At 41.8% G+C, this 12,185-nt stretch overlaps 1 protein-coding gene across 2 annotated transcripts in view; it reads left to right on the forward strand.

Moving 5' to 3' along the window:
- ppp4r3b (protein phosphatase 4 regulatory subunit 3B) overlaps nt 1–12,185 on the forward strand; it is a 68,287-nt gene that overhangs the window by 7,704 nt on the left and 48,398 nt on the right. For both annotated transcript variants that reach the window (XM_033025179.1, XM_033025178.1), the window contains one exon: nt 3,251–3,874. In XM_033025179.1, coding sequence (XP_032881070.1) covers nt 3,251–3,874 — 624 coding nt within the window. The remainder of the gene's footprint in view (nt 1–3,250; nt 3,875–12,185) is intronic.

Here is a 12,185-nt window from a genome sequence, read left to right on the forward strand (position 1 = left end):
CCAGCAATTTTGTGTACCTTCGATATTCCAGCATCTGCAGTTCCCTTTTGAACACTCTACCACTGAGCCAGCCATTAAAATCTACGCAAAAAAATTTCCATTCCGAAGACCGACAAATTCCGAATTACGAAAAGTGTCTGGTCCCAAGGCTTTCGGATAAAAGGTTGTGCACCTGTACTATCATTTTTATTAATTTTGATCTTTTTCATTTTATCCAATTTTTCAGACAGTTAATTTTTGTAAAAGTTATGTGTCGGTCAATTTATTGTCACATGCACCAATTAAGGTACAATGAAATTCGATTAACCATACAGCCATACTAAACAAAAAGCAACAAGACACACAACTACATAAGTTAACATAAACATCCACCACAAACCTAATCTAACATAATGCAATACATAAATTAAATCCACCTGGAATGATGCATGGATGACATCCCATGACCTTTAAGCATAGATGAAGGGAAAGGGAAAATTGGCCTTATCTTTTTGACTTCTTCATGTCCAGCCATCAATTTGTGCGTTGTTAACAGTAATGCAACTGATTTCACTAAAGGAATTTTAGTTACCAATTTAATATATTATTATTTTGAGTCGGAGTATGAGTTCAGAATTGAATGTCAGTATTTTAACTTTACATGACATTGCTTTTGCAAGAACATTACAATTGTCAAGTTACCTACAAGAGCTGTAATGAATTGTCTACTCTACCTGGAGATTTTATAATTATATTTAACCCATCATAAATCCAGAATATGGAAATAACGAACTGCAGCTGATGGTTTACAAAACAAAAGGCACAAATTGTTGGAGTAACTCAGTGGGTCAGAGGCATCCTTGGAAAACATGGGTGCTTGATGTTTTGGGTCGGGACACTTATTAAGACTGATTTGGGGAGAGGGCGGGGGGGAAGAGGACAAATTGTGGCATGTGAACACAGCTGAGGGGGGTTTGGTAGGCAGATGGTCACTACTGTTATGTCTCTGGGTTGACTTAGGGTTTTTTTTCCTCGCTACCAGGCTCCAGTCCTCGCCCAAGTTTTATAAAGCTGCAAAATATTTAGGCAACCAAATTGTTCTACGTAAGATTCCAGCGTCTACTTTAGTCTTTGTCACTTTTTCCACCCATCTACCAATCGAACACCCCTCACCTGTATTCGCCCATCAGTTGCCAGCTTTTCTCCCATTCCTTCCTCTCCTTTCCAGCTTTCTCCCCCTACTCAAATCAGTCTGAGGAAGGGATCAGACTCAAAGTAACCTGCCCATTCCTTCCCAAAGTGCTCCTTGACCTGCTAAACTCCTCCGGCACTTTGTGTTTTGCTCAAGATTCCAACATCTGCAGCTCCTTGTGTCCTTTAGAAATTTAGAGATTTGTGACCATACAAGATTAGCCATCCATTGCTTTGGGAACGGGAATCAAATCTTCAGACGTTTGAATTGTTACGGTACACATCAGCAGGCAACTCGCTCAAAATAATAGCCTAGATAATTGACAGTTTTGAAATATCAACATAGTGAGAACATTTTTTCAAAATTAGAAAACATTGATGATTTCAAAGAGGACAATACTTTCATAGAGAGCAAGATGGGAAGAGCACTTGCACATTTTGTAAGTTTTTATAAACATTTATGGTCTGGGCCAGCACATTGTCTTTCTTCTGAATGTATATGCCCATAATAAAAGTGAGCTGAAGTTTGGTCATGTTGTTTCAATTTTTCAAGTTGTATCTTTTGATATTGTGGTGCATTGCCATTGTTTCCCCCCCCCCCCCCCCCCCCCCCCCCACTAAAATGTACCCCCCGTTTCTGAAATATTTTGATTGATTGAAAAATACTGTGTGAAAACAGACCCTTCGGCCCGACGAGTCCATGCCAACTATTGAACACCTATTCACACTAGTTCTATGTTATCCCACCTGCACATCCACTCCCTACATCTTTGGTACATCTTTGGTATGTAGGAGAAAAGCAGAGCAGCAAGAGAAAACTCACGCACTCACAATGAGAATGTGCCAACTCAACGCAGGCAGCACCCAAGGGCAGGATTAAACGTGGGTCTCCAGCAATGTGAGGCAGTGGCTCTACCAGCTGTGCCACCGATGTTCCTGTGTTCTGGAAATTGGGTTTTAATGGGAATAGGTTATCTGCTTCAAAATTTGCATGTTTACTTGAGCTGCTCATTTAGAAATGGTTGAAGAAGTGCTGGTGCATCAGAGTGGAAAAGTAGTGGACATTGCCCTAAAACAGGAGTAAATATATTAGCCATTTTTCCTAATTCCTCATCTCAGATCCTCATACTAATGAAAGCAAACATTGGAAACACTAATCTGAGTATTTTAATAGTTGGCTGAAATGGACCTTGTGGAAGACGACCCTATTGCGAAGCAATGATCAGATCCATGACTTATTGAAGCCTTGGAGGGAGAGGGAGGGCAGGGTGTGGTGAAGTTGCAGATGAACTATCTTTTCAAATAATTTAATGCTTGCGTCCTGTAATCATTTTTTGAACATACAATTTAGTTCCTTTTGTTTAGTCCTATAATTCTGTCAATATTTGTTGTTGAGCTGTTGTGTTAAGTGTCATGATGTTGTAATGTTGTGGGTAGTCAGTCCTGTGGAAGAAATCTTGACTGTTCCCAAATTATGACTATCATCCCCTAATTGCAGTCATGGACAAAATGATCAGTAAGCTACTATTTTTTCTTTAAATAAGGCAAGCATTGCTACCCTTTGTCACATGGGGGGGGGGGGGGGGGGGGGGGGGGTGGTTATAATGTCCATTCTTGGCGATTGTCCGTTGTAAAAGAGTACGGTATTAGGGAGGCAGATTAGGGTGGACAGAGCAACATGAGGAAGCAGCGGGGGTTGAGCTGGGAGTGCTCAACCAACGCCAATGCACAGCCTCCGCCGACGCCAAGAAGCAGCAGCAGGTGGGAGAGGAGGGAGCCCCATGGTGACCACGTGCTCAGTGGCGGAGGCCAGAATAAAGAGCTGTTCCCAGGGGCTACAATGACGATGTCACTTGATTGTGCAGAAGGGCCTGCTGCACCTTGAGAGTTTGGGGGTAGCAATCACTGTAATTTTCAAGAAATGGTTAATTTTCTAAAAGTAACAATGTTGGATTTATCAGTGCTCGCTTAAAACTACACTTAATGAATATTTCAAATCATTCTTTCCAGCATATACAATATTTATATATTTGCAGGCTGCAGTGGCAGAATTTTTTTCATGTCCATGCTTTTATTGCAGGTTCAGGGACGAGATCCATCACTTGATATAACTCAGGACATTATTGATGAGTCTGAAGAAGAGCGATTTGAAGAAATGCCTGAAACTTCTCACACAGTTGATCTTCCACCATGTGAACTAAACAAATTGGAAGAGATTGCTGACTTGGTGACCTCTGTTCTCTCCTCTCCTATCCGCAGAGAAAAGTTAGCACTAGCTTTGGAAAATGAAGGCTACATTAAAAAGCTGTTGCAGTTATTCCGAGTTTGTGAAGACCTTGACAATACAGAAGGTTTACATCACTTATATGAAATTATCAGAGGCATTTTGTTCCTCAATAAAGCAGCACTGTTTGAGGGGATGTTTTCAGATGAGTCCATTATGGATGTAGTCGGGTGTTTGGAGTATGATCCTTCTTTACCTCATCCGAGGAAGCATCGTGAATTTTTGACCAAAACTGTCAAATTTAAAGAGGTCATACCCATTACAGACACCGAGTTGAAGCAAAAAATTCATCAGACATACAGGGTACAGTATATCCAGGATATCATTTTACCTACTCCATCTGTATTTGAGGAGAACTTTCTATCTACACTTACATCATTTATATTCTTCAACAAAGTGGAGATTGTTAGTATGTTACAGGTATGCTGCATTCTACTTATTTTGTAATTGTCATTAATATTTATTTCAATTTCGGGTTTAACTGTGAAAATTGTTATTCCCAGATTCAATAGAACAATCGTGGTTCCCTCTTACATTTGGGGAAATACGCACTTCAAAAGTTATCAATAATTATTCTGTATAATAAGAACATTTAATAGGAACGTCGTTTTCCAATACCAGGTTGCCGATACCAGTTCACTACTTGTAATTAATTCATATCTTTTTTTCATGACTAATTGTAATTCATTTTTTTTGTGTGATGAAAACTTGTCAAAATGAACTGGCGCTCTGAAGACATTAATTGTGAAGGTTTTACCAATATGGGGTGGGGGGTTCTATTTAAACAGCTGATCCTGGGGTGCATTACAGAAGCTCACAGAGTGCCACGGCTTACAGGGGGTACCGCCATGGCTTACAGGGGGTACCCTGTGGCCAAACACAAGACCCAGGGAACCGCGGCCTGGAAGGTGAGCCACCTCTGCCCGGAGGACCCGGCAGACTATGGCCAGGAAAGGGGAGACTGCTTGCTGCTCCTCCCCAATGCCCAGAGACCGGGAGGATGGAGCCGCCACTGACAGATGCGACTGGCGAGGAGCGAGGCCAGTCAGGGAGGAGAGGGAACCGGGATCTAGTCTAGCGCACCCTCGGTCGTCTGCGGGATGTTCCAACGGGGAACAAAGGTGGATGGGAGCTAGTGTGACGTCAGTTCACAGGTCGACCCACATGTCCAGGGGAAGGTGACGGCCGAAGGCCCGCAGCAGCTTGGGGTTTGCCTGGAACGAGAGCTGCTCGTAATACCTAGAACAGGGACTGGACTTTGACAATGGCGCCTCTTGCATACAGGATCAGTAGACTTATTCTTACAATTTGCTAATTGGGGATGTGCTTAGGTATGGCAATACCCTTCTGGACTGTTGATAAGAAAATAAATTAATTGTGCGCATGCACTTCACACATGTGACTATGAAAGCACCATTGAGCCATTTACTCCTTGCTGAGTTCACATCAGTAGACATTGTTTGGTTTTAGGCAGACTATTTACCCCATGAAGGATTTGTTGGTGAAATTCTAACTTTTTCTTGAACATATAAATGACCCATGATTGCTGCCATTTTTCAGATGTCCAGCAGTTTATTATTTTATTTTATGCTTATGTTGCCTGGGTGAACCTTTAATTTCTTTCGAGAACCAACATGTAGTTCTTCAGCGTGGCTACAACTTGCTTAATATTTAGTATCTGCCTTGTCTGAACTTTTTGGTCGGTGGTAGTTGTATAAGTATCCAGTTGGTTCAAACCCTTCCAACCTCTTTGAAGGCTGACATGACAGTGCATCATCACATATAGAAGCAGAGATATGTCTTGCTTCATTCTGCTATTGATACTGGCTGGGCCCTCTGAATCTATATGCTGCAGATTTTGATGCAAAGTGGAGCCAGTGTGAATAGGCAAGGGTATTCAAGTTTTTAACTTTACAATGATGAGCATAGCAGGAGCTACCAATGGTATACAAAGAGTAAGAGAGAGAGGCAAGAGTGGACATTGGACCGCTGGAAAATGGCACACGAGAAGTAATAATGGCGAATTAAAAAATGGCAGATGAACTGAATATGTTTTTTGCGCGAGTTCAGAGAGGAAGACATCAACAATTTGCCTGAAATTCATGGAGACAGAAGTAAAAGGAATTGCTATTTCTAAAGAGGAGGTGCTTGGGAAGCTAAAAGGTTTGAAGGTGGATGTCACCTGGACGAAGGATCTGAAAAAGGTAGCTTTAGAGACTGGTGGCATTATTGGTGATCTGTCAAGAATCACTAGAATCAGGAGTGGTCCCAGAGGACTAGAAAATTGTAAATATTACTCTACTGTTTAAGAAGGGAGTGAAGCAAAAGAGGGGAAACTATAAGCCAGTTAGCCTGACTTATGTGATTGGTAAAATTTTAGTGGTTTTGTGAAAGGGAGATTTTGCCTGACGAATCTTGGAATTCTTTGAGGAAGTAAATAGCAGGATAGACAAAGCAGAGTCAGTGAATGTTGCATACCTGGATTTTCAGAAAGCCTTTGATAAGATGCTGCACTTGAGGCTGCTAAAGATAATGAGAGCCCATGGTATTAAAGAAAAGATACTAGCATGGATAGAAGGTTGGCTGAGGGCAGAAGGTAAGAGGGGGCCTTTTCTGGTTGGCTGCCATTGACTAACGGTTCCGTACGGGTCGGTGCTAGGGCAGTTCACTCTTCACGTTGTATATCAATTATTTGGATGAGAATTGAAGGCTTTGTGGCCAAGTTTGCAGATGAAACAAATTGATTGGCAGACAGGAAACAAAGAGTAGGGATTAACAGTGTTCAAAAGGGAACTGCAGATGCTGGAATATCGAAGGTACACAAAACCGCTGAGTTCCTCCAGCAATTTTGTGTACCTCCAGTAGGGATTAACAGGTCCCTTTCAGAAGGGCAGGCAGTGACTCGTGGGGTACCGCAAGACCTCGGTGCTGGGACTGCAGCTATTTACAATATATTAATGATTTAGATGAAGGGATTAAAAGTAACATTAGCAAATTTGCAGATGACACAAAGCTGGGTGGCAGTGTGAACTGTGAGGAGGATGCTATGAGGATGCAGGATGACTTGGACAGGTTGGCGAGTGGGCGGATGTATGGCAGATGCAGTTTCATGTGGATAAATGTGAGGTTATCCACTTTGGTGGCAAAAATAGGAAGGCAGTTTATTATCTAAATGGTGTCAAGTTGCAAAAAGGGGAAGTACAACGGGATCTGGGGGGTCCTTGTTCATCATTCACTGAAAGTAAGCATGCAGGTTCAGCAGACAGTGAAGAAAGTGAATAGCATTTTGGCCTTCATAACAAGAGTTGAGTATAGGAGCAAAGAGGTCCTTCTGCAATTGTACAGGGCCCTAGTGAGACCACACCTGGAGAATTGTGTGCAGTTTTGGTCTCCAAATTTGAGGAAGGATATTCTTGCTATTGAGGGAGTGCAGCGTAGATTCCCAAGCTTAATTCCCGGGATGGTGGGACTGTCATATGTTGATAGAATGGAGCGGGTAGGCTTGTATACTCTCAAATTTAGAAGGATGAGAGGAGATCTTATTGAAACATATAAGATTATTAAGGGTTTAGACACACTAGAGGCAGAAAACGTGTTCCCGGTGTTAGGGGAGTCCAGAACCAGGGGCCACAGTTTAAGAATAAGGGATAAGTCATTTAGAACGGAGATGCGGAAATACTTTTTCACACAGAATTGTGAGTGTGGAATTCTCTGCCTCAGAGGGTGGTGGAGGCCGGTTCTCTGGATGCTTCTAAGAGAGAGTTAGATAGAGCTCTTAGAGATAGCGGAGTCAAGGGATATGGGGAGAAGGCAGGAACGGGGTACTGATTGTGGATGATCAGCCATGATAACATTGAATGGCAGTGCTGGCTCGAAGAGCCGAATGGCCTACTCCTGCACCTGTTGTTTATTGTCTATGAATCAAAGATAGGTGGAGGGGCATGTAGTATGGAGAAAGCAGTGAGTCTACAGAAGGACTTGGACAGGTTGGGAGTGTTGGCAGAGAAGTGGCAGATGGAATACAGCATAGCACAGTGTGCAGTCATACATTTTGCTAGAAGGAAAAAAGGCGTTGCCTATTTCCTAAATGGGGAGAGGATTCAAAAGTCAGAGGTGCAAAGGGATTGGGAGTGCTGGTGCAGGATTCCGAAAAGGTTAATTTGCAAGTTGAATTGGTAATACAGTGCCCTCCATAATGTATGGCACAGACCCATCATTTATTTATTTATTTGCCTCTGTACTCCACAATTTGAGATTTGTAATAGATAAAAATCACATGTGGTTAAAGTGCACATTGTCAGATTTGATTAAAGGGTATTTTTATACATTTTGGTTTCACCATGTAGAAATTACAGCTGTGTTTATACATAGTCCCGTCCCCCGTCCCCCCCCCCCCATTTCAGGGCACCATAATGTTTGGGACACATGGCTTCGCAGATGTTTGTAATTGCTCAGTTATGTTTAACTACCTCCTTAATGCAGGTATAAGAGAGCTCGCAGCACCTAGTCTTTCCTCCAGTCTTTCCATCACCTTTGGAAACTTTTATTGATGTTTATCAACATGAGGGCCAAGTTGTGCCAGTGAAAGTCAAATAAGCCATTATGAGACTGAGAAACAAGAATAAACCTGTTAGAGACATCAGCCAAACCTAGGCTTACCAAAATCAACTGTTTGGGACATTAAGAAGAAAGAGAGCTTACTAATCGAAAAGGGACTGGCAAGTCAAGGAAGACCTCCACAGTTGATGACAGAAGAATTCTCTCTATAATAAAGAAAAATCCCCAAACACCTGTCCGACAGATCAGAAACGCTCTTCGTGAATCTGGTGTGGATTTGTCAATGACCACTGTACGCAGAAGACTTCATGAACAGAAATACAGAGGCTACACTGCAAGATGCAAACCACTGGTTAGCTGCAAAAATAGGATGGCCCGGTTACAGTTTGCCAAGAAGCACTTAAAAGAGCAACCACAGTTCTGGAAAAAGGTCTTGTGGACAGATGAGACGAAGATTAACTTATATCAGAGTGATGGCAAGAGCAAAGTATGGAGGAGAGACGGAACTGCCCAAGATCCAAAGCATACCACCTCATCTGTGAAACATGGTGGTGGGGGTGTTATGGCCTGGGCATGTATGGCTGCTGAAGGTACTGGCTCACTTATCCTCATTGATGATACAACTGCTGATGGTAGTAGCATAATGAATTCTGAAGTGTATAGACACATCCTATCTGCTCAAGTTCAAACAAATGCCACAACCATTGGCCGGCAGTTCATTCTACAGCAAGACAATAATCCCAAACATGCTGCTAAAACAACAAAGGAGTTTGTCAAAGCTAAAAAAAAAAGGTCAATTCTTGAGTGACCAAGTCAATCACCCGATCTGAACCCAATTGGGTATGCAGAGCTGCCAAGATGTATGGATTTTCCGTATATTGTATGGAAATGCGATCAGTATACGGATGTAGGGATTTGCTTTGTAAAATACGATTTTTTTAAAAATCAGCCCGACTTCCTGTTTCTTGCTGCTTAAAAAATGCAAGGACATAAAAAGTCATACTGTAACTCTAAAAATTATAGCAGATTATATCTATTAGTATTTTAAATTTCAAGATCAGGATGATTATTTTTGTAAGCTTTGATCTGCCTGTCCTGCTCCAGGTTTAAACAGCGCTGTCAGTTTAATGCGTGGGAATTTAAACGAACAGTGCTATGGGTTCTAAAAATTGTGCTCCCAGCTGGAGCTTTTACACATAGCGCTATGGGCTTTACACATAGCGCTATGGCCACAGCACTATGGGTCACAGACTGTTAGGGGAGGGAGAGAGGCAGTGGGCGGGAGGGAGGGATTAAGAGAGGGAGGGAGAAAAAAAGTAAGGAAAGAGGGAGGGGAGGGAGGGAAAGAGACGAAGGAGGGAGAGAGCGAGGGAGGGAGAGGGAGGCTTCCAAAATGGCTTCCACGTCATCATCTGGTGCTAAAAGCAGTAAGCAGCCGTTCAAGCAGCAGTATACAAAGAGCTGGCAATGAATGCACTGTCAAATAAGGTGCGTAGAAGACATGTCAATTGGTAGCAAAGTTATGCATTTTTGTACTCTTACATGAGTATGACCCCACATAAAATATAACACTTTTTTCAGAAAAATTGTACCGTGTAAAAATACTGATTTCCTCAGCAAAATACTGATTTTCAGGTACTAGAATACTAAAATGTTCTCACAAAACTTGGCAGCTCTGGGTATGCCTTTTTATATGCTGAAGGGGACTAGCCCCCTAAACAAGCATAAGCTAAAGATGGCTGCAATACAGGCCTGGCAGAGCATCACCAGAGAAGACACCCAGCAACTGTTGATGTCCATGAATCGCAGACTTCAAGCAGTCATTGCATGCAAAGGATCTGCAACAAAATACTAAACATGACTACTTTCATTTACATGACATTGCTGTGTCCCAAACCTTATGGTGCCCTAAAATGGGGGTCTATATATAAACACTGCTGTAATTTCTACGTGGTGAAACCAAAATGTATATACATGGCCTTTATTAAAATCTGACAATGTGCACCTTAACCACGTGTGATTTTTTTTCTATTACAAATCTCAAATTGTGGAGTACAGAGGCAAATAAAAGAATGATTGGTCTTTATCCCAAACACTATGGAGGGCACTGTAGGAAAGCCAAATGCAATGTTAGCATTTATTTCAAGAGGAGTTAGTCAAGGAGCTGTTTCTGTGAACTTAAAAGATTTTGTTAATGATGTGCAGGACGAAAACATTCGGAATGTTATTGCCTGATGATGTAAGTTTTATCTGGATCAAGATACGGAAGTAAATTTGAGATATTGTCCATATATGGATCAGTTCCGCTACAAAATAATGGAACGAGAATCTGAAAACTTGGTGTATCAAATCAAATCCTTTTTCACCCAGCTTGGTCTACCAGTTACTAGCCAAGTAGATTGTTTCTGCTTCCGTCCATACCTCGTCTGCTATTGCCACTGAAAGCTTAATTTGTGCTTCCATTTCTAACCTAATAATGTGTATTCCCATTCTCCACACATTACAGTTTTTGAAGTTATAGTTGCCTGTTCCTGATACCAATTAATATATTTGCTGTGCTACACTAGTTCAAGAGCTCTTTTATTGTACTGGAATTTGGGACATTATCATTGAAGGGTTAAAAATCTCTCCAAACTGTTAATTTCCAACAGCTAGCTTGAGAAACACCCATAAAGCTAACCACGTGATTAGTCTTGCTGTTAACTGTGTAATACCCTTGAGGTATCTGCCTTGGCAGGGAAAGCTATAATTTTCCATGGTGGCAGTAAACACCCTTTCAATAGAAAGATAGTGGTTGAAGCAGTTTGTGATGGATTAAAAATCTACAAGAACAAAGTTATTCATGTGATATCATATTGCTTTAAGTTTGTTGGTTTTCAATGAACAGCCCTTCCAATATTGTGTTCCATTGTCCAGCTTAATAATACAGTACCATTTCTTTTAACCTCAAACCATTAAAGCTCCGTATTTAAATAACTAACAAATTAATGTGTAAATACCTAAAGATGATGCATTTTTTAAACATTTGGCAGGATAAAAAAAAATTTCGGGGTTTGAATCTGCAAAAGAACAATTGGCCTGCTTCCATAATTAGCTTTTTATTCACTGTGACAATTTCAAGGTATCGATGCCTATTTCATCATGCACTGCATTAAAGAAAGTAGTTGATGAGTAACATGAAAAAGCTTTAATGCCTGAAGTTGTGCCTTAAATTGTGTTTCTTAAGCCTGATGGTTAGAATTGCTCTTTGGTACATCAAAATGAAAAGCAGTGTGGACTGGCTATAAAAATAGAAACTGATGGAAACATCCAGGAGGTCAGGCAGCAGGTGAGGGAAGTGAAACGCAACTAGTGTTTTGTATCAGAGACACCTCATCACTATACTTTATCACTTGGTCTGATAGAACTTAAGAGGCCTCTGACTAAGAGAATGTGGAAAGAAATGGAATCTGAACGTCTGCAAATGGGATAGAGCAGGGGTCAGCAATCTTGTTCTGCATAGGGGCCGGGACGCATGTCTGAGCGGATGGCAAGCCACATCTATCACGTGTACACATGGATCCTGCCCCAGATGGCAGGCATCAAATCACATGTTCACAGGCAGACAACAATGCTGGAGAAACTCAGCGGGTGAGACAGCCTCATGCAATCCTTCCATGTCTCACCCGCTGAGTTTCTCCAGCATTTTTGTCTACTTTCGATTTTTCCTGCATCTGCAGTTCTTTCTTAAACGTGTTCACAGAAGGTGTGTGGCTGTGCGGGCGGTTTTGCACAGGATGCGGTACAGCCAGAGCTCCGCGTGCCAGATGATTTCGGGTTACGGGCTGCATTCGGCCCGGGGGCCATAGGTTGCCGATCCCTGGGATAGAGGTTCAGCAGATTTTTCTACTGAGGAAATTTGTGGTTCAGTATTTTGAAGTTTGAATTTGTCTAATGTCTTCCTCCTTTTGTATCCAACAAGCCCAACATTCTGCTTATCCTTTTGATTGCTGTATCTGCAGCCAAGCATTTAATCATATGTGAAGTGTTTTTCCAAGGATCTTGACTTCTATGCAATAGTTAATCATATTTTTTAAATAGTTGGTGAAGGGAAAATAATTTTCTTTTGAAGCTGCATGACGTGAGGAGGGCTCTGACACGGGTGAACACGAGAAAAGCTGCAGGCCCCGATGGC

This window comes from Amblyraja radiata, chromosome 8 (genome assembly GCF_010909765.2).
Source record: "Amblyraja radiata isolate CabotCenter1 chromosome 8, sAmbRad1.1.pri, whole genome shotgun sequence".
Classification (NCBI taxonomy): Eukaryota; Metazoa; Chordata; class Chondrichthyes; order Rajiformes; family Rajidae; genus Amblyraja; species Amblyraja radiata.